Source organism: Babylonia areolata, chromosome 23 (assembly GCF_041734735.1).
Source record: "Babylonia areolata isolate BAREFJ2019XMU chromosome 23, ASM4173473v1, whole genome shotgun sequence".
NCBI classification, from domain to species: domain Eukaryota; kingdom Metazoa; phylum Mollusca; class Gastropoda; order Neogastropoda; family Buccinidae; genus Babylonia; species Babylonia areolata.
The window spans coordinates 26,669,383-26,691,877 of record NC_134898.1 but is presented as its reverse complement, the minus strand read 5'-3'; the positions used below and the strand labels follow the sequence as shown (position 1 = coordinate 26,691,877).

At 45.3% G+C, this 22,495-nt stretch overlaps 1 protein-coding gene across 1 annotated transcript in view; it reads right to left on the bottom strand.

The window, feature by feature from the left end:
* Positions 1-769: 769 nt before the first annotated feature.
* LOC143297622 (uncharacterized) overlaps positions 770-22,495 on the bottom strand; it is a 308,601-nt gene continuing 286,875 nt past the window's right edge. The window contains exon 10 of the mRNA XM_076610039.1: positions 770-2,687. Coding sequence (XP_076466154.1) covers positions 770-2,687 — 1,918 coding nt within the window. The remainder of the gene's footprint in view (positions 2,688-22,495) is intronic.

Below are 22,495 nucleotides of genomic sequence, written 5' to 3'. Positions count from 1 at the left end.
TGCTGCTGGTGAAGTGAAAAAAAAAAGAGAAAAAAAAGAGAAAAAAAAAGTGGGGACGGTGGGGTATCGTGCAATACGAACTGTTTACCTTTACAACAATGCCGCAGACAGTTTTTTTACGACAAGGTGCCCAATGAACAAAATACTGATGTGGATCAGTCAAACCTACTCATACATGTGAGACCAATCATTCAACCAACAGACAGTGGGAGAGGGAGAGGGAGGGGACAATAAACAATGGGGTCAACAGGTCAGTGATAGCGGCGCACATGCGCAGAATATCTTATTTCCTCCTTGTGTGTGTGTGTGTGTATGTGTGTGTGTGTGTGTGTGTGTGTGTTGAAAAACGGTGCAACGCCAAACTGGTGCAGTTTTACAATGACGCTAAGTGAAGGTCTTTATGTCTGATGTGTGTATGTTGTGCGTGTGTGTTGTGTTGTGTTGTGTGTGTGTGTGTGTGTGTGTGTGTGTGTGTGTGTGTGTGTGTGTGAGGTATATAGATAACTTTGAGGAAGAGAAAAAACAAACAAAAAACAACACGTAATTACAATACACATACACAGGTAAAACAAATGGGTCCCCCCCCCAACCCCCCTCAGAATCCCCGCACCCCCCCACCCCCCTCAAAAAAACAACAATCCACCAGTGCCAGAAAAAAAAGGAAGCTGCTAAAAAGACAGCCATCCCCCTCCCATATCCCCCCCTCCCCCCGACACACACACACCACACCAGACCCCCACCCAAAAACACCACACACACCACACCAGTCTTACAAGTTACTAGTCTGCACCGTGGACATGTCTAAGCTGAGGCCCCTGTCCATCAGATATTGCTGGAGCTCCACCACGCCCTTGTCATGCGCCGCCCCCACGCCCCCTGCCGACACCTCCCGCTCCGCCGCTGCCGTGGGCGACGTCTCCACCACGCCTACCCCTCCCGAAGACCCTCCTTCAGCCACCCTGGCCGTTCCCGTACCCGTCACTGTCCCTTCCTGGCAGAAGCCACTGCCCTGAGAGAGGAGGCTGTTGAGACTCAGGGAGGTCGGAGGGGTGGGGGTGGGCGAGGGGGTGGAGGAGGTGGTGGGGGACTTGTTCACGCGCAGCACGCGGGAGTCACGTGACAAGGCCTGGGGGGCCGGAGGGGTGCAGCCGTCCACCACTGCCGGCGTCGCCGCCACCGCCGCTGCTGCCGCCGCCGTGGAGATGTCGTTGTGATTGTTCTGGATGAGCAGCTTTCGCGGCGTGCGCGGGGTCGGGGGCCGGTGGTAGATGGTGTGGTGAGGAGGAGGAGGGGGGGCGGCGACGGTTGGGTGGTGGTGGTGGCCGGACGCGTCCTGGTGGTGGTGGTGGTGGGGGTTGTGGAGGTCTTCGGAGTCCGAGTCGGAGTCCTCCTCCTCCTCTTCGTCTTCCTGCTCCGCCAGTCTGGCCTCTCCTCCTCGTCCACCACCACCTCCTTCTTCATCTTCTTCAGCAAGGACTTGCTGTCTCCCTTCCTCCTCCTCCTCAAGGAAGCTTCTGCTGCTGTTGCTGCCACCCCTGTCCCTGTAGTCCCTGTGAGAAGGGGAGAGATCACTGAGTCGTCTGTGCACATCACACCGCACAGCACCATCACCACCACCACAACCACCACCAACAAGCCCCTCAGTCCTCCTCCACTCCTCTCCTTCCTCCTCCTCCTCTTCCTCCTCCTCCTCATCATCAAGGTCAGCGTGGCCCAGCAACGGCTGGTGCTCGCCGGGCTCAGGGAGGTGGTGGTGGCGGTGTTGGTGGCGGTGATCGGAGGACCAGGCGCAGTCCACGTGCACGGGCACCACGTGCGTGCTGAAGGTGACCCCCTTGACGGGGTCCTGGTCCCGGCGTCGGACCGCCTGGCGTGACGGGGGGGAGGAGGGGGACGGGGAGTGGGAGTGGGTGGAGGAGGAGGAGGGCAGCATGGGAGCTCCTGAGAAGTTGTTGTTGTTGTTGCTCTGGAACCGCCGGCGTCGGAGCTGCAGGAACATGATCTGCACCAGGTCGTCCCCCGTCTGGCACTCCTGGTCTCGGAACCGGCCCCCAGGGCTGCTGCTGCCACCACCGACATCACCACCACCACCACCACCACCACAACCCCTGCCACCACTGCTTCCTCCTCCTCTTCCGCCTCCTCCGACGATGACCCTCCCACTACCACCACCGCTCTCCGCGTCACCACCACCACCACCACCTCTTCCTCCTCCTCTTCCTTCACCGTTCCGATCCGATTCCTGCAGCATGCAGTCCGAGTCGGAGAACTCGCTGAACGACACCTGCTGGTGCTCAGTCAGCCTCGGCAGCCGCTTCCTGGGCTCCACCACCACCACCCCACCACACCCTCCTCCACCCCCACCTCCCCTGCTGTGAGAGGGCGGGAAGGAGGAGGAGGCGAGCCCCCCCGCGGCGACGGCGGCGGCGGCTTTGTGATTGGTCAGGACGCCGTGATTGACGTAGTTGGAAGAAGAGGAGGTGGTGGTGGAGGAGGAGGAGGAAGGGGGTGCTGCGCCGGCGCCGGAAGGGGAAACGGAAGCGAGCTGTGCAGGGATGCTGGTGCGCTTCATGACGAAGCGGAGTCGTTTCTCGTCCAGCGATTTCTGTTTCCACGACTGCGAGTTCTTGCCGCCGCCACCGCCACGACCGTCCTCTGCTCTGCTGACGGAGTCGTAGCGTCCCTCTCTGAAACACCGGTCAGGCCATGGTAAGTGTCGGGAGGAATGAATACACACCAGACAGCTGAAAAAGACCAAACAACAAACAACACCCGTTGGCCCTAAAAAAAGTTAGTTTTTTGTTCACAATCTCTTTTGTGTTGTGTTGTGTTGTGTTGTGTTGTGTTGTGTTGTCTTGTCTTCCGTCCGTTTGTTTCTGTCTCTGTCTCTAGCTGGCTGTCTGTTGTCACTCCCGTCGCGCGACCATCCATTTTTCATGTGTGTGTGTGTGTGTGTGTATGTGTGTGTGACAGAGAGAGAGAGAGAGAGAGAGAGAGAGAGAGAGAGAGAGAGAAAGAAAGAAGAAGAAGAAGAAAAAGAAGAAGACTAAGAAAGAAGTTCACAGTCACCCGAAATTAATGCTTCTATGACAGAACATGCCTTCTCTGTTCATTAAACAGAAACCAAGTGAGGATCACTGACTGTTGCCATCAGCTTTGGAGTGCTGGTGTGATTCTGACGGAACTTCCCTTGTCTTTGGCACAGTACGGACTGCATAGTTTTGCACCCCCTCCCCCACACACCCCACACCCCTCCTTCCCTACACAGGACCACCTCCCTCTCCCTCCTCCTCCCAATCAGGGTGAAACCTTAACATGAACCAAAAAAGCGTTCAGATTTTTTATTTTATTTCTTCTTCTTCTTTTTTTTTATTTTAACCATTCTCAGTCGATCTTTCATTTTCATTGGCGTTGAAAGCGGAATCAAGCAGAGAAAGAGGATAAGAGTGATTATCAGTTTGTGTGTTTGTTTGTTTCTCAAGTCTGCTTCTTTCGTTTGACGATGCAGATTTCATGTTTGTCATATCGTCAGTTGACCATATCCGAAATGTTTACACACACACACACACACACACACACACATATGTATAGTGGAGTGATGGCCCAGAGGTAACGCCTCCGCCTACGGAAGCGAGAGAATCGAAGCGCGCTGGTTCGAATCACGGCTCAGCCACCGATATCCCCCCCCCCCTCCACTAGACCTTGAGTTGTGGTCTGGACGCTAGTCATCCGGATGAGACGATAAACCGAGGTCCCGTGTGCAGCATGCACATAGCACACGTAGAAGATCCCACGGCAACAAAAGGGTAGTTCCTGGAAAAAATCTGTAGAAAAAATTCACTTCGATAGGAAAAACAAATAAAACTGCACGCAGGAAAAAAAAAAAAACACAAAAAAGGGGTGGCGCTGTAGTGTAGCGACGCGCTCTCCCTAGGGAGAGTAGCCCGAATTTCACACAGAGAAATCTGTAGCGACAAAAAAAGAAATACAATATATAATACAATACAACACACACACACACACACACACATATATATATATATATATATATATATATAAATATATAAAAGAAGACTTTTATTCCACGTTCAATCCACCTTTTAAATTCTTGAGAACTGTGTCCGTGCATGATAGGCTGTACCTTGTTCTAGTTGTGGTGTGTGTGTGTTGTGTGTGTGTGTGTGTGTGTGTGTGTGTGTGTGTGTGTGTGTGTGTGTGTGTTTACTGAGCTTAAAACGTGACAACTGGTTATAATGAATCTGCAATATATAGGAAGAATAATGTGCAATATGCAGGATGAATGTACAATGAATATGTCTAATGCTAACGTCCATATTCTAAATATATTTCTGTTTAATAATTACGATGTAATAATTAATTGCAATGTTTTTAAAAGCGAATATGTGAAATGCTTTTATTTGAGAACATATGTTTATTACTCTTGTTAATCAAGTTATCCGCGCGTGTGGGGTGGGTGGTGGGTTTGGGGGGGGGGGGTGCGGTGCGGGTATGTGCTGATTATCTGGTTGTGGTTTTCCGCAATTCATCTTTATTCTTATCTGTCTATTATAATCAATGTGCAGTATAGTAGGCTATGTTTATAATTATATTCAAATAATGTTTCTTAATTCTTTCTGTTTTTACATTAAGAATACTAGTTATTACCTGCAGTGTGTGGATGTATGTATGAAACGATGTATGTGATATTTTTTACATTTGTATCTTCGTAATATTTGTAGGGGCTGTTGTTGGTTTTTACAGTTATGGTCCCCATGTTGTTTACTTGTTTATGTTGTGATAATGCACCTGACCAAATTTCTCCAGTTGGAGATAATAAAGTTATTCTTATTTTATCTTATCTTATCACACTCTCTTGCTGTCTTGGGCTCCGCTCCTTGTAGAAAGAACTGAGGTAATTACCGAGACAGGTAAGATATGAAAATGTGAATAACAGTAGTCTTGGCACGTCTTGTCTTTCTCTTTTTTGTCACAACAGATTTCTCTGTGTGAAATTCGGGCTGCTCTCCCCAGGGAGAACGCGTCGCTACACTGACAGCGCCAACCATTTTTTTTTTTCCCTGAGTGCAATCTTATTTGTTTTTCCTATCGAAGTGGATTTTTCTACAGAATTTTGCCAGGGGCAACCCTTTTGTTGCCGTGGGTTCTTTTACGTGCGCTAAGTGCATGCTGCACACGGGATCTCGGTTTATCGTCTCATCTGAATGACTTTAAAACTTGTAATTAAATTTTTGCTGTTTGACAGCTTATTCAGGCAAGGGTAAACATATAAGTATATTAGTGATCCAGAATTTGGGACAATTTGTTTTCTACATTTTGATGATGAGAAAACGAAAAGGATGATATTGTTTTATTCTGTAATCGCCTTTTTTTTTTTTTTGGTGAGTGTTATTTTCTTGTTCACAAACCTGTTTTGATGATGATGCATAATGGTGGGGGTGGGGGGTGGGGGGTGGGGGGTGGGTAATTGCGATGGCATTATGTGGGTCCGTTTGTTGTGTTTCTTGGGGGGTGTGGGGGGGAGCAATTTCACAGGGCTTTGTTGTCATGATATATCCCGGGGCATCAAGCGGGCTGAGAGATACAGACACCTGCTGTGTTGTGTCAGGAACTTTGAGCATCACTCCGACAGAGGCAACCCGTGAGGTAAAGTGACCCCCCACTCAGGGTGTACTTCCCAGTCTTCACTTTTGAGCCTGCAGTACATTCATCTCTGAGTAAGAGCCGGCCACTGGTCGAACACACACACTCACACACACACACATCCACGCACACACACACACACACACACACACATACATACACACTCACACATCCACGCACACACACACATACATACATACACACTCACACATCCACGCACACACACACATACATACATACACACTCACGCACACATACATACACACACGCACACACACACTCACGCACACACACATACATACACACTCACACACACTCACGCACACATACATACGCGCACATACACACACATACACGCGCACGCACGCACACACACACACACACATACATACCCGCGCACACACATACATACACAGACACACACGCACGCGCACACACATACATACACACTCACACACACACTAACGCACACACACATACACACACACACGTACACACCCGCACACATAAATACACACATACACACACACAAACGCGCGCGCGCGCACGAACGCACACACACACACACACACACGCACATACATACACACTCACACACACACACGCACGCACATACACATACATACCCACTCACACACACTCTAACACACACACACACACACACACTCACACACACATACATACCCGCACACATAAATACACACACACACATACACGCACACAAACATACATACACACTCACACACACACATACATACCCGCACACACACACACACACACACACACACACACACACACACACACACAGAGAACACAACCATTCTCTGATTGGGGCTCAGACTCGCGTCCTTCCAGTCATCAGTTCGTGACGATAACCATTTTGCCATGGCGACTGGTAAGATATGCTTTACTACTTGTTAAAAGACTTCAACGGTATAGAGAAAAGCACAAGACAAAGACAGTCCTATCCGAAAACTTTTGTTGTGAACAATTATTCTCTATACCCAACACTTATATCAGAGATTGACACAAGTTTATAGTTGTGCCAACAGCAGACTGAGGGCTGTACGACCAATGGTTTTTCCATTGCAATGGGAAGTCATTTACAGCTAATATTTTGGGAAGGACTATGACTCTCAAACTAGGAGGCAAGACAGTCATTTACAGCTAATATTTTGGGAAGGACTATGACTCTCAAACTAGGAGGCAAGACAGTCATTTACAGCTAATATTTTGGGAAGGACTATGACTCTCAAGCTAGGAGGCAAGACAGTCATTTACAGCTAATATTTTGGGAAGGACTATGACTCTCAAACTAGGAGGCAAGACAGTCATTTACAGCTAATATTTTGGGAAGGACTATGACTCTCAAACTAGGAGGCAAGACAGTCATTTACAGCTAATATTTTGGGAAGGACTATGACTCTCAAACTAGGAGGCAAGACTGCACTGCCTCTTAGTGCTGCAGGCTTCAGGGGTAGTTGGCCTTCAGCAACCATTCCACCGGCGACTGTCCTGAAACCCTCTTGGCCGAGAGAGTGGGGATGTAACTTGGGCAAGGCACTATCCACCATAATCAAATTCTATCCCAGAGAGTTGGGATAGCAGCTGCCTTCTCTGTTGTTCTGATGGTCATAGTTGGCTGGATACGACCGGCTAGCATACATGTAACTCTCGATACATTAAAACTGCAGTGATAAATCCGCGGATTTTAGGTATGACGACTTCCATTTAATTAGAGACATTCTACCCACATTCGGAACAGAATACTTCGAACTCTGAGAACTAACCTTTTTTCAAATTATTTTTTGTTATACATAACTCTGTCAGCATTACCTCCACTGTAATCGTTCACGTAACCGAGCGTCCATGATTTGATGATTAACATGTTATTGTGAAGCCAGGAAAAACAAATAACTGGTTGACCGTTAATGCGTTTATAAGTTAACATGTCCGTGTCTTGTAGAAATTGCATCAGAGAACGATTCAATTATTCCTCTGATACAGCATAAAAAAACCCTGTCTGATTAAAGCAAGATCTTTTTAAAGTCCGCAGACGTAAAGGAATGGCCCGCTGCCTGAAATCTGAAACCGAGATGTAACCGATTATCATAACTTTCATAGGGGAAAAAAAAATCAATATTGCAGGAAGTTCATGCACTTTCTGTTATCCTTCACACACACACACACACACACACACACACACACACACACACACACACACACACACACACACACACACACACACACACACACACACACAGAGGGTGATTATTTCTCTGTAATGCACAGTTTCAACACAGCAACAACAACAAATACTTCAGCCGAGACTCCCGCTTTAAAAAAGCTGCAAACACATGACATGCGTACCGGGGAAAAGCAATTTCCTGGTCTGTCATTAGGAGAATACATCAAGCAGAGACATTATTTCGATCGCCTCTCGGTGAAAAGACATCGTGGATGGCAGCCATTTTGTTCGCTTGATGCCCTCCAATTGTGTGGCGCGCAGATCACGCGCGTTTAGTTTTCCTGTAACTGACTGCGTGCACAGTTCACGTCGTCGTTTCCACCATGCCCCCCCGCCCCCCAACCCCCTTGCTCCCCCCACCCTCCCTCCCCTTCCCAGCCATTAACTCTCTTTTCTTGCTTGTTTTGCTTTCTCTGAATCTTGCGGGTTTTGTCCATTTGGTTGGTTCGTTTTGTGCACTTTTTATATTTTATTTATTTATTTTTTATTTACCTTTTGGAGAAAGCGTTAGGGATTGAGGCTGTGAGGGATATTTCTTTCTCAGAGTTTCTTTTTCTTTTCAAAGCTTTTTTTTTTCTTTTCTCCTTTGTCCGTTTACTGAGGGTGTGGCGGGGTGGTCAAATGGTTAAAACGTTGGATTCTCACCCGAGGCTCCTGAGTTCGATCCCCTCCGCACCTGGTGGGTTAATATCAAGGGTGAACATTTTTTCCCGATCTCTCGGGTCAACATATGTGCAGACCTGCTGGTGCCTGAAACCCTTTCGTTTTTATATGGACACAGGAGACTGATCAAATTACGCACGTTGAAGATCCTGTAATTCATGTTAGAGTTGGTGGGTTTTGGAAACAAGAACACACCCAGCATGCACCCCACACCCCCAAAGAAAAGAAGTATGGCTGCCTACATGGCAGGGTAAATAAACAAAGCGGTCAAACACGTAATCAATGTTACAATGATGTGTGTGTGTGTGTGTGTGTGTGTGTGTGTGTGTGTGTGTAGTAGTAGTAGTAGTAGTAGTAGTAGTCTTCAGTTTAACGTCTTCCACTTTAAGTGATATTAGACGGAAAAAAGGGGTGGGGGGGGGGGGGGGTGGAGGGCGGAGCGTGGAGGTGGGAACGGTATTGGGCAGAGGGTGATGAATGATGTGTGTGTATGTGTGTGTGCGCATATGTGTGTGCGTGCGTGCGTGACTTAAACCCGACTGAGTAACACAGGAAACGAACGATGAACGGCTAATGGCAGCTGTCAGTCGGATTTACCCAGGTTGGCAGCCTGTTGTGCAAATGACTCAGTGCTTGTAAAGCGCTTAGAGTCTGGTCTTTGACCGAAAATAGGCGCTGTATAAGTATCCATATCACATAATCATCTTTCTGTGAATCTTGTAAGTTTTGTCCTTTTGGTTTTGTTTGTTTTGTGTGCTTTTTACGTTTGGGAGAATGGGTAAAGAGTTGGAGGATTGAGGCTTTGAGAGATATATCTCTTAAGTTTTTGTTTTTTTTCTTTTCAAAGTTTTTTTTCTTCTCTCTTTATTTATCGATCACAGTGTTTGATGTGACAGTATTCGTGAAGCATCAAGCAGGCTAGCCAAGGGTTCAGTCTGCAGTTTGAAACCAAATAGAGGATCGATCCCTTCGAAACCTTTCCCGATGTATACAAACTGAAGAAAACAACAACAACAAAAAAAAACAAAAACAAAACAAAAAACAAAACAAAAAATAAAACAAAAAACACAAAATACCCAACAAAAACCAAACAAATAAACAACACCCCCAACCCCCCCCCCCCAAAAAAAAAAACCAAAACAAAAAAACCAAACAAACAACAAAAACAACAACAAACAAACAAAAAAACAACAACAAACAAACAAAAAAACAACCCAAACAAACGAGAGCCGTTACTCTTTTCTTTCTATCCATGAGCAAACTGTTGCTGGAAAAACACGTCACATACTATGACATACCCGTAAGTGGTTGCCCACGTACCCCCACCCTTTCCCAAACTATCTAACGTCCCGTCAACACAAACACAGAAACACAGAAGTTCAGCTCGGTTCTTTACTTGTGATCACCTTAAATAAATCCAACACACAAAGAATACCCCCATCTAAATAAAGTCACAATACCCCATTTCAGTTTCAACACTTAATAATTTTATGCAGTCAATTACGGCACCAGTTCATCTCAATGACACTGCCAGAGTCCACCTGGCGCGAACTTTCCCCGACAGGTGAAGATGGATGTCGTAGACTCGAGGGTCAAGGTAGGATGGTGTGAGAGAAAAAATGGGAAAGGGGCGCTGGAAGTGTGGAGTGGGAGCGGGAGTGAGGGAAAACTGAAGAGGACAAACTGGAAGAGGAACGAAGACTGTTCCAGTGTCGATCCTGGAGTTCCGTTGAAGGCAATGGCATGAGGGGAAAACACAGGGAAAACCTGTCAGCAGGTAAGTACAGAGGCACACCACTGGCCCAGGAAGAAAACACAGACCCCCACACGGAAGAAGGGGATGACCAGGAAACACCCCACCACTTCTACCAGACGGCACCCAACAGCTCACACGCTGGCACGGCGACTCGTCTCTTGAGAGAGCTTGGCATCGACAGCACAGCGAAATACTTCCCCCCTGACTACATGAATTTCTGAACTCGCTCAGAGTTCAAAATGTTTAAGAAACAGGAACATGCCACACACATATCCCAGAGACGCACGTGCATAAGCACGGCGTTAAGCCGAACATACACCCGAAAAAGAGTGGGTGGTGAAGGAGAGAGGGTAGTGAAGGAGAGAGGAAGACAGAGAGGAGGTGAGGGGGGCAGAAGGTAGAGAGAAAGGAGAGAATGGAAGGAGAAAAGAGGTGCACACAAACATACACAGAGATCGCCAACGAGCCGTGACATACTAACAGTATGCAAGATGCAGACAGAGACACGTGTGAGTTCGTTTTTCTCTTCCTCCCCGCTCTTCCCTCCATTCAACAAACATGCACACCAAAAGTTTGAAGGTAAAGCTTGTTGGAAAACATTAGTACAAGACAATTGGAAGATTTTAGAGAATGATTTCTTCAGACAGAAACAGTACCAAGACACAAAAAGCAAATAAACCAACCAAACAAAACAACAACAACAAAAAACAGGCAGAACTGAGCACTTTCCGATCAGCAGGTTGTCCATACAGTGAAATGCCATCTGGTGTAGTGTTTCAGATTATTTTTGTACCACATGGTCTGCTTATGCTTCTTGGTGTAGGTGTACATTTGTCGTCAGTATTACTAGTTCCTTCCCCATTTCTCTTTCTTCCATCTCCCAACCCCGTAACATCTCTTACCCCCATCCCCCCCATCCCTGCCCCTTCACCCCATGACTGTCGTCAAAATTCCAAATTCATTGCCTACACTTTCATCTCCCAAGCCCGCACCACCTCTACCCTCAACCCCATCCGCCATATTTGTCGTCAAAACTCCAACACGTTCATTTCCTTCTCCATTTCTTCCATCTCCTAAACCCATAGCATCTCTTACCCCGCCCCCCCCCCCCACACACACACACCCCGACAATCCTCTCCTCCCTGCCCTTACACTCCATGATTGTCGTCAAAACCCCAACAAGTTCATTCCTTCTTCCTTTATTCCGTCTCCCAAACCCAAAACACCTCTTACCCCCAAACCCATTCCCCACATTTGTCGTCAAAATTCCAACAAGTTCATTCCCTTTTCTCTTTCTTCCATCTCCCAAACCCGCACCACCTCCTACCCCCAACCCTACTCCAACCCCTATGTTTTGTCGTCAACACTCCAAGTCCCTACCCTTCGAGATACTCCTCTCGGGTCGTCGGTACAAAAGTATAAGGGCGAAAACAAATCGCTTCGCCAACAGCGTTTTCCCCAAAGCCCTGTCTCTCGAACAAATCCAGTATGATCAAAAGAAAATTGTATAATTAATAACCATTTATCTGAAGATCTAGTTACCAGCCTCACCAATTATGTAATGTGCGGCTTATGTTCAAACGTGTGTGTGTGTGTGTGTGTGTGTGTGTGTGTGTGTGTGTGTGTGTGTGTGTGTGTGTGTGCGCGCGCGTGTGTGTGTGTGTGTGTGAGTGTGCATGTACAAGTTCTTAAATTGATATGCGCATGTATTTTGTCTAAAATTCTATACTACTGTATGTGTTCGTGTATGATTTTCGATTTATGTTTGTACCGTTTTATGTACTACCCCCTCGCCCCCCCCCCCAACCCCCAATATTCCTTGTAACCCCGGTACACTTGGTAGTAAAGACCTATTCTATTCTTCTCTCTTTCTTCCTTCTCCAAAACCCGTACCACCTCTTACCCCCAGGCCCTACCCCCTACCCCCATATTTGTCGTCAAAAATCTAAGTTCCTTCCCATCACTCTTTTTTCCTTCAGTCTAACATCATCATCTTAGATGAACAGACTATAAATAAATAAACGAATCTATTTTCCTTTTACTAAACGCCCTTCCTTCACCATCCCTCAGCTCCCCTTATTATCATTTTTTCGATTCCCCTTTCGTCAGTGCAATGTTTGTTGCGGTGGGCATCACGGCCACGAACTGGTTTGCCCCATAAACCGCTCTTCGTTATTTTCCTTTCTCATTCCGTGGGTTCGAATCCTGCGGACGAGACGGGTAATGAGCAAGACAATTGTGGACCGAAATGAAAAACAATAGAGCCTATGAGAATGAAGGATTGAACAATGATTAAAAAAAAAGGGTATAAAAAGGGGGTTTGACTGCCTGGGTTCTTTCAAAACAGGATAAAAAAAAACAAGAAGAAAAAATTATGAACAATGATTGTTTCGGATTCAGTTTCTCAAGGAGTCACTGCGTTCGGACAAATCCATATATCCTCTACACCACATCTGCCAGGCAAATGCCTGACAACATCACAACTCAGCGCGCTTGTCAGGCCTTGAGTTCATGCTTATATATATATTTGTGTTCCTATCAGAGTGGATTTCCTTTTACATTATTTTGCCAGAGGACAACACTCTCGTTGCAGTATCAGTATCAGTAGCTCAAGGAGTCGTCACTGCGTTTGGTCAAATCCATATACGCTACACCACATCTGCCATGCAGATGCCTGACTAGCAGCGTAACCCAACGCGCTTAGTCAGGCCTTGAGAAAAAAAGAGAAAAAAAACAATGACAAAAAGAAGTACCATGAACAATGACAAAAAGAAGTAACTCTCTCCCAACCTTCTCAAGGTACACAGCTTCAAATCAATGCTGCCTATGCTACCGATTCAGCTAGTACACAGGTAAATAAATAGTACATAGGCACAAAACCCAGACATTTCCTCTAAAAAAAAAGGTAGTCCCGGGCTTGTCGTCATACCGATCATTTGTCAGCAACAATGACAGAAAAAAAATGTGCAAACACAAATGAGCTTTTATTCAAGACTAACACAGCCTTTTTAATCCTCAGTATGCTAAACAGAATAAACGGATAATACAGAAGAAACACATGGTTGCTTTGATGGATAATGGAAGAACCACGAGGCTCTGAGAGTAAAGGATCAAACAACAATAAAAGAGAAATAACTCTCTCCCAACCATCTCAAGGTAGACAACTTCAACTCAATACAGCCCATGCCACCGATTCAGTTAGCACACAGGTAAATAAAAGTACACTGAACCAAATCTAGACATGTCCAAGGAAGTTCCCGGCCTGTTCTTATACAATCAGTTGACACGTGCACACAGCACCGGTGACAGAAGAAAGTTTCAAATAATGTGCAAACAAAAATTAGCTTTAAGACTGGTACAGCCTTTTTTTTTTTTTTACTGTGCTTTTGCTACAGAGAATATACAGATTACGTGGACCTAAGTTTCAGTTTGAGCTTCAATGAGGTGTCAGAGCGTGCAGACTGATCCATATGCGCTGCACCACAAAGGGAAAAGGAGCAGATGCGTAGACTTCGCATAAACCAAACGTGCTGGTTCCAGGTCTTGACAGGCCTACCCTTATACAGTGACGGCGCACGTCAAGAAAAAGAGGATTAGACGCAGGGATCAAGAGTCGTTTTTGGACTCAACTTCCTGGTCTGAACACTGTCGTTATCCTAAGGACTCTGCAGAGAAAACAACAACAACAACGACAACAACAACAACAACACAGTTTCAGTTTAAGTAGCTCAAGGAGGCGTCACTGCGTTCGGACAAATCCATATACGCTACACCACATCTGCCAAGCAGATGCCTGACCAGTAGCGTAACCCAACGCGCTTAATCAGGCCTTGAGAAAAAAAAAAGAAAGATAAGCTTACATAAATAAATAAATAATAATTATGATATAAAAAAGGTAGTAGTAATGAAAAAAAAAGAAAAAAAAGAAAAAAAAAGAATAATTAAATAAATAAGACAACAATGATGATAAATAAGCAAATAAATGTAAGACATGAAGACACACATTCACACATACGCCCACACATGCATAACAGATATGCACCAAACACGCAGTTTCACAGATATGAAAGCACAGTCAAATACATATAAACGTACATGAGCTCCAACACACACACACACACACACACACACACACACACACACCAAAAACACGCCGCATTCACTGTATTGTATTATAATGTATTTCTACAGTATTGTTTTGGATTGTGCTACATTTTACCCCACTGTATTGGACTGAGTTGTGCTGCATTGTATCGCAATGTACAGTATAGTATCAGTTTCTGTCACTGCAGATTTCTCTCTGTGAAAATCCCGACTGTTTCTTCCTGGGTCAGAACACGTCACTTTCCGTTAATCTTAGAACACCTTCTGTTGCCTTGCATCTTTCACAATATAACACTCTGGTCGTCTCAGCCAGAATACTGGCATCAGGACCACCACCAAAGAAATTGTTGCGATACCCGTCCCCCATCCCTCCTACACACACAGACACACACACACACACACACACACACATACACACACACACACACACACATCCCTCCATGCGTTTTCTTCTTCTATCGACTACGCCACCACCACCACCACCACCACCACTCGACACTCGATCAAAACTTTTCCCGGTCCTCACCAAACTTATTGCTGTCTCCGCTGAGTGGTCACTAGGAATCACGTCAGGACGCTCCTAGCCCACCCGACCGCGAAGACCTCTCCAGAGCTGTTCGTCAGGACAAACTGGCTTCCTACCCCCACCCCCTCTCCACCTAAACCTAATCCCCTCCCATCTCCGCGTAACACCCATCTCCATCTGACCGAAAACGACAGACGATAAGTGATTTTTGGACCGTCCCTAGGGGGTTGATGGAAGACCAGGTATTTGAACGAGCAGCTCGCAAAGGCCTGTAGAGAAGTCGATGGGGCAAGAGGAAGGGGAGGGGAAGGGGAGGGGAGGATAAGGGGAGGGGGAAGGGCAAGGGGAAGAGTAAGGGAAGGGGGAACGGGAGGATAAGGGGAGGGGGAAGGGGAGGGAAAGGGGAAGGGAAGGGGAGGGGAAAGGGGAGGGTAAGGGGGAGGGGGAGGGGAAGGGGGGAAAGGGGGAGGGGAAGGGGAAGGGAGAGGAGGATAAGGGGAGGGGGAAGGGGAGGAAAAAGGGGAGGGGGAAGGGGAAGGGGGAAGGGGAGGGGGAAGGGGGGGAAGGGGAAGGGGAGGGGAATGGGAGGGGGAGGGGAGGGGGAAGGGGAAAGGGAAGGGGGAAGGGAGAGGGGAAGGGCAAGGGGGAGGTAGTGGGTGTGTATTAGAGACGGAGGGGTAAGGAAGCTTTTGAAACACGCGGAGACGAAATACGGATATATGATGAAAATTTAACGGACGGTCCAGTATAGCCACAATTTTACAGGTACACGAACTGTGGTTTAGTCATTTATCACTCATAGATCATGTCTGTGTTGCAACGCTAATTTTCTGTTCTGTTTATACTGTTGCATCCTTTGCTTTGCGATTCGTCATAGTATTATGAATTAGCGTTTGTCTTTTTCCGAGTTCTAGATAAAAATAGAGAACACTTCGTCCTAAAAGAAAAGTATACCAGCAATCAAATTAGATATCACGGATGAGATGTTGGTCCTTTTACTTATCATACCCAGGAAATTGTTTCGGAGAACATTTACACCATTATGTTGATGGCAGAAATGTGGACAAACAAAACTAATTCGAAAGTACCCTTGTCTGCAATATTATATGAAAATCGTCTATACGTGGAATCCCAATAAAATATCTATCTGAAGTTGACAATGAAGTAATATTTTCGTATCAATGAATTGAAAAGTAATAACAATAACCATAAACAAAATCACACACTATATGTCTCCTTGTCTTATGTGTCTAGGTGCATGCGTGCTTGAGAGAGAGAGAGAGAGAGAGAGAGAGAGAGAGAGAGAGACAGACAGACAGACAGACAGACAGACAGAAACAGAGACAGACAGACAGACAGAAACAGACAGACAGAGAATTGAGGAAGGGGTGACTGAATACAAACTGTGTGTATGAGCATGTGATTGAGTTTGTGCGAGATGTCCATGTCAATGTTTTGGCTGATCAAGGAAACACAAACACAGTCAACACGCATGCAACAGTTCTCCTGGAGTTTCCAACATCAGCAGGGCAGCGGTACATCACACTTATCACCATACATATAGGAAAGCCCACTCACAAATGGGCATATCAGAACCAATAAATGCAGAAAAAGAAAAGTTGTTTGAGGAGAGTGAACATTTTTAGTTTCCTTTCTTTCTTTTTTTGCGGATGGGATATGTGCGTGCGTGTGTGCATGTGCGTGCGTGTATGTGTGTGTGTGTGTGTGTGTGTGTGTGTGTGTGTGTGTGTGTGTGTGTGTGTGTATGTGTGTGTGTGTGTGTGGTTATCAGTCCTTGTGATACTTCAATCATTTCTTGCGGAAAATATAAAGTGAACAAAATCAAAATGTCTTGATATAACCAAACGATATTGTGTAATGAGCCGATGCTCACTGGATTCGAACATTTCTTCAGGAAGATATAATAAAGTGAACAAAATCAAAATGCCTTGATACAACCAAATGTTACTGCTTAATGCTCCGATGCTGACTGGATTATGTCTTAAAATATTCAACATTTGCAGTAAACTCACTGCTGCAGTTGATAACTACTTCTCAACTAAGATATCTTTCGAACCAAAAAAATGTTGTATCTGATATGTGGAAACAATCAGGCCCATCCGGATTCTAGAATGGAAGATGTCTGTTCTGCACTGTGTGAGTGACCAGTTGTCCAATGAATTAATCAATGAATATTCAGAGCTGCTGTATGTAAAAAAACAACAACACACACACACAAAAACCAAACCAAACCAAAACAAAACAAAACAACAAAAAACAAAACAAAAACACACGAACAAACAAACAAAAAACAAACAACAACAGGTGTTTGGAGGATGGGTTTTGATCATAAAGTGAAAGTATCGTGGTTCATACATTTGTGCCTCTAAGCGACATGATTTGCGGTTACATTAAAACTATTGTTGTGTCATTGAATTATTGAGAATTCATGCTGTACTTCTCCTGATGTACTGGGCATGCATCTAAGTTTTCAATGGCATAATCATTGTTGGTTAATTATACACAGGTAAAGTTGGTGAAAAGCAAACAAAGACTGCAGGTTTTTATCAAGAAACATAACTTTTATGCAAACAAAACAAAACAAAACAAACAAACAAACAAACAAACAAACAAACAAAAAACCCACAAAAAACAATACAACAGCAATTACCAAAAGGTTGACACACATGAAAGTTGGTCAATGGAATACATGTGTTTCAAAACAAAAACCGTGTTGCCTTTGTTCAGTCACACAGTTTCTGTCGCCCTGAAAAGGATTTAAAAAAAATCAAACAAAAAGGTCAACAAATTGAATGCAAACAAACAAAAGAATGGAGCAATGAAAAGAAAGAAATATATATGAGAAATATTCAAAAGAATCTCTTATTTCATTCTATTTGTTTGGCTATATATTCGTAAGTTTTGTTCTCGAATAATTAATTTCTCTTACGAAACACAGATCTGCACTGAAGCACAGCTGGAGTATCATGATCCGATCTGGACAAGAAACATAACAAATAAAACTCGGAAACTCATTCCACTTGTCAACGTTCGCTTTCTCCCTCTATGGCTTTTTTTTTTCTACAGGGTAATCTCTGGAACTATGGTTTCAGGTTATTGACGGGGTGATTCAGGTTTCGCTAGGATTTTTGAGACTAGCCAAGCAATGAGCCGCTGTTCATACTGGGTTTCACATGTACATTGCCTTTCGTCCCCGTTGACTCCAGCCTGTCTGCCACAACACAACTCAATCAGTCTCTGCACGCCAAGGCCACACACCCCTTTTATGCAAGTCTGGAGTTATCTTTCCTTCCGTTAACCCCTGATTCTGAATACTACGAAGGCCAGGCACACACGCGTGCGCGCACGTGTGTTTATCTACGTTGCGCTCGAATGTAAGTGTGTTATATAGAACAAATTGTATTCTTCTTATTATGGAAACAAGAAATTAGAAATGTCTGGAGCGGAAAAAATCAATTATATAGGAACTTTTCTCCGGATGACTTTCATGAACTCAGTGACCTGGGACAAACTGTTTGGGAAGCTGCGTGCATTAAGGGATATTGTATAGAAAGATAGCTTGCCAAAGCTGTAAAGATGTGTTCTTTTTTTATTTATATTTTTAATAGATGTTCAATTCACGAGTGGATGACTGAGACAAAAACCCTGTCATGTGAACCTTTAAGAGTCTCCCGCAAACGAACAGCAATAAATGTCAATAACAATGCTGAATTTATTGTTTCGTTTATTCGTCATTGCACACTAAGAAGACGAACCTTCTCTAAAGTCGGATAGAGACAAAAGCACAGGATTGGTGACTATCAAGGTCTCTTGTTGGCAGCCTATATACACAAGGAGGGCGAAAGGCTTAAACAAGTAAGTTATCGCACATCATTCATATCATACTGTTCAACTGATGGCTAGAAACACCTGGGGTTATCATTAACAAGTCCGGGGACAGGCTACTTCCAACTCAGTAGCAGGACGACCATCCATCCTCAAAGCACGGCGGGTCCCCAGATGGCGGACTGGGGGACGGTCCTCAGATATGAGGGTTAACCCCTGTCCGTATTCGTAGCCCCGGACCAACTGGCGATGTTACTATCAGGATGGGACAGGGCTGCAGGTGGCACTATTGCACTCACTGAAATGCCCCGTGAGTCCCACGACGAGTTCATCATGCGATCAAGAGACGCCCTGTAACCTCTAGCCCCGGGGTGGGATCCTCGGAGAAATGCTACAACAACAACTACTACTACTACTACTAACAATAATCATAATCATTCATAACTTTTCTATGGCGCGATATCCAGTGCTAATGCTGATCAAAGCGCCTCACATCATCCAGATAGATATGAACATAACACAAAAACATTACAACAACTTTTTGTCAATCCAATGCGTTCATAGAACGAATCAAAAAGCACATTCCATCAAATAATATAAAAAAAACCCATCAAGTAAATGATGCTTAGATCAAACTGAAATACATTCCTTAAAACACACATTTCATAAACACACACACACACACGCGCGTACACACACACACACACACACATACAAACACACACCCAGACACACTGAATAATCAACTGCACTAAAACAGAATTACAATAAGTATTAAAATACCTCTAGCATAAAACTCCATGTGGAGAACAGACATTGGACTTTCCTTTGTGCTGAGTGCAGAAACGTTTGCGAAAAAGGTGCGTTTTCATTTCTGCCTCAAAAAGGACTGGAGAACCCCCTCCCGCCCTCTGTGTTCACAGAGCAGGTCTCTGGATCATGAGCTAAGGGAGCGGTAACCCTGACAGGAACCCCGTGTGCTGAAGAAGGACGTGTTGGTCCGCACGGCTCCAACAAACCACAACACCACACATCACTGGTGTTCAGTTTCAGTTTTAGTTTCTCAAGGACGCGTCACTGCAAACCCTTATATATATATAAGATGTGGTGTAGCGTGTAATATGGATCACACTCTTTGACACCACATTGAAACCGAAACAACCAACGTTCCCACGTTTGTAAACAATGTTAAAGAGAAGCAACTCTCTCCACTTACAAGGTAAGCAACTCCACGTTACTCTCTCTCCATTTACAAGGTACATGACCCAAAGAGTCAATGCTGCTAAAACTACTGATTCAGCTAGCACGCAGCTAGCTCACATTTACCAGTGTGCTAGCCGAACCAGTAGCATTAGCAGCATCGACATCAAGTTGTGCACCATGTAAAGCTAAGAGATGTTTTCATCGTTACTCTCCTAGCCTCATCATTGTTCTTTCGTTTCCACGTTTCTTTTAAATCCCTTTAGCCGCCAATATTGCATTTCAGCACCAGACAGGTAGAGCACCTATGTCACTTAAACATGCGATCAGATCATGGGTATGCTTGTTGGCAAGTATCTTTGTGCTAGTATTTTTATAGTCCTGTTTCAACGCATTGTGTATTTTATGTAGTTTCGGTCTTAGATGTGATGTCATTTTTTTTCTATCTGGTTATTTTTAATGGGCGTGTGTGTGTGTGTGTGTGTGTGTGTGTGTGTGTGTGTGTGTGTGTGTGTGTGTGTGTGTGTGTGTGCGCGCGTCCGTGCGTGCGTGCGTGCGTGCATGTGTTTGTGAGGTTACAATGCTCTGGTACGCGTGTGTAAGTGTGTAGGCACGTTAGTGTGTCCGAACAGAATTCTGTGTTAGAAAATAAGAAATATTTTAATTCTTATGCAATTTTGTTTTTAGTGCAGTTGATATTTAATGTCAGTGTGTGTGTGTCTGTAAAGGAGGGACATTTATATATCTGTGTGTGTGTGTGTGTGTGTGTGTGTATGTGTGCGTGTATGTGTGTGTGTGTGCGCGCGCGCGTGTGTGTTCTATAAAATGCATTTTGTTTTAATCTAAGCCTTATTTATTTCATAGCTTTCGTAATCTTTAGTGTGCTTTTGCATTCATATGAACACACTGGACGCTTTCCATTGTCAGATAGCGGTTGATATGTTTTTTAAGGCATGTTTATAGTCAACTATGATGTAAGGCACTTAGAGCAGCATTGGAACTGGATATCGCGCCATAGAAAAACTATATTATTATTATTTTGTCTGTTATCCATGAACCTAGTACTGCTCTTGATTTTTCAGTGGTAGGATAGACCATATTTCCTACACATCACAGGGGAATCCATAGAAGCATATTCTTAGACATGATCTTTTCTGTGTTGACGGCACAAGGGAATTTGAATTGACTGGCGGTGAAAGTTAGACCTGGCACACGCTGCAAAACCAAACCTGACTCCGATAGAGGCAGTGAAAAACACAGAACATGCTTCCAAGTTGACAAGAAACTAACAACACAGTCAGGTGGACACACCAAAGGGCGAATCCTACGCACTTTAGTTTATATACATAAAAAAAAAAAAAATGGTGGGGGGTGGGGGGTGGGGGTGGAGAGGTGGGAAGTAGGGGGGATGGAGAAATTTGGCGTGAGTGGGTGGGTGGGTGGGTGGGTGAGGGCTGTGTGTGTTTGTGTGGGTGGGGTGGGGAGGGGTGTATAGTGTGAATGTGTGTGTGTGTGTGTGTGGGTGGCAGGAGTGGGTAGTGTAGGGGGGGGGGGTGCTGGTGGGGCCGGGTGGGGGTGTGTGTGGAAGAGCTGGGCAAGCCGCAATAACGTTGTCCAGCGTAAAGTGCCTCATAAAAACCCTGTCGCTGCTCCATCGCCACAGACCGGACCTGCATTCCTGGCTAACTTTATTTTTTGTTTGTTTGTTTGTTTCTCCAGTTTCCCTCCACACTCGCCATTGTTCCATTGTTGTAAGCTCTTCTCTCTCTCTCTCTGTGTCTCTGTCTCTCTCTCTCTCTGTATCACTCCCCCTCTTTCCCCCCTCCCTTCTGTCTCTTCCTCATCTCTCTCTCTCCCCCTCTTTTCTCTCTCTCTCTCTCTCTCTCTCTCCATCATCTCCCTTCCTCTCTCTTTCTCTTTCACACCCCTCTCTCTTTTTTCTCTCTCTCTATCCTCTCTCTCACTTCATCCCCCCTCCTCCCCCCTGTCCCCGTTCTTCTCTCTCGTTCTCCAACTCTCTCTTCCCCCGCCTCTCTCTCTCTTTTTTTTTTTTTACCACGCACTTACGTACAGCATCCTGTCTTTGATTTCTTCTTTCTTTCAAATTCCCTAGGGGAGGGAAGGGTGAGATAATGAGACTGAGAGCAGCAACATGGACAAAGGAAAGAAACGAACAACAAAAAGACGAAAGAGAAGCACCGTCGTGCGATAAAAACAGATGGGGAGAGAAGAGGAAGGGAGGAGGAGGAGGAAGAAAAGGAGGAGGTGGAGGAGGAGGAGGAGGAGAAAGAGGATCGGGAGGAGGAGGAAGAGGAAGGGAAGAGAGGGAGGAGGAGGAGGAGGAAGATGAAGACGCAGGGAATAGGAGGAGGAGAAGAAGGAAGGAAAGAAGAGGAGAAGGAGGAGGAGGAGGAGAAGGAAGAGAAGTGGAGGAGGAGGAGGAGGAGAAGAAGGAAGAGGAAGAGAAGAGGAGGAGGAGAAGGAAGAGGAA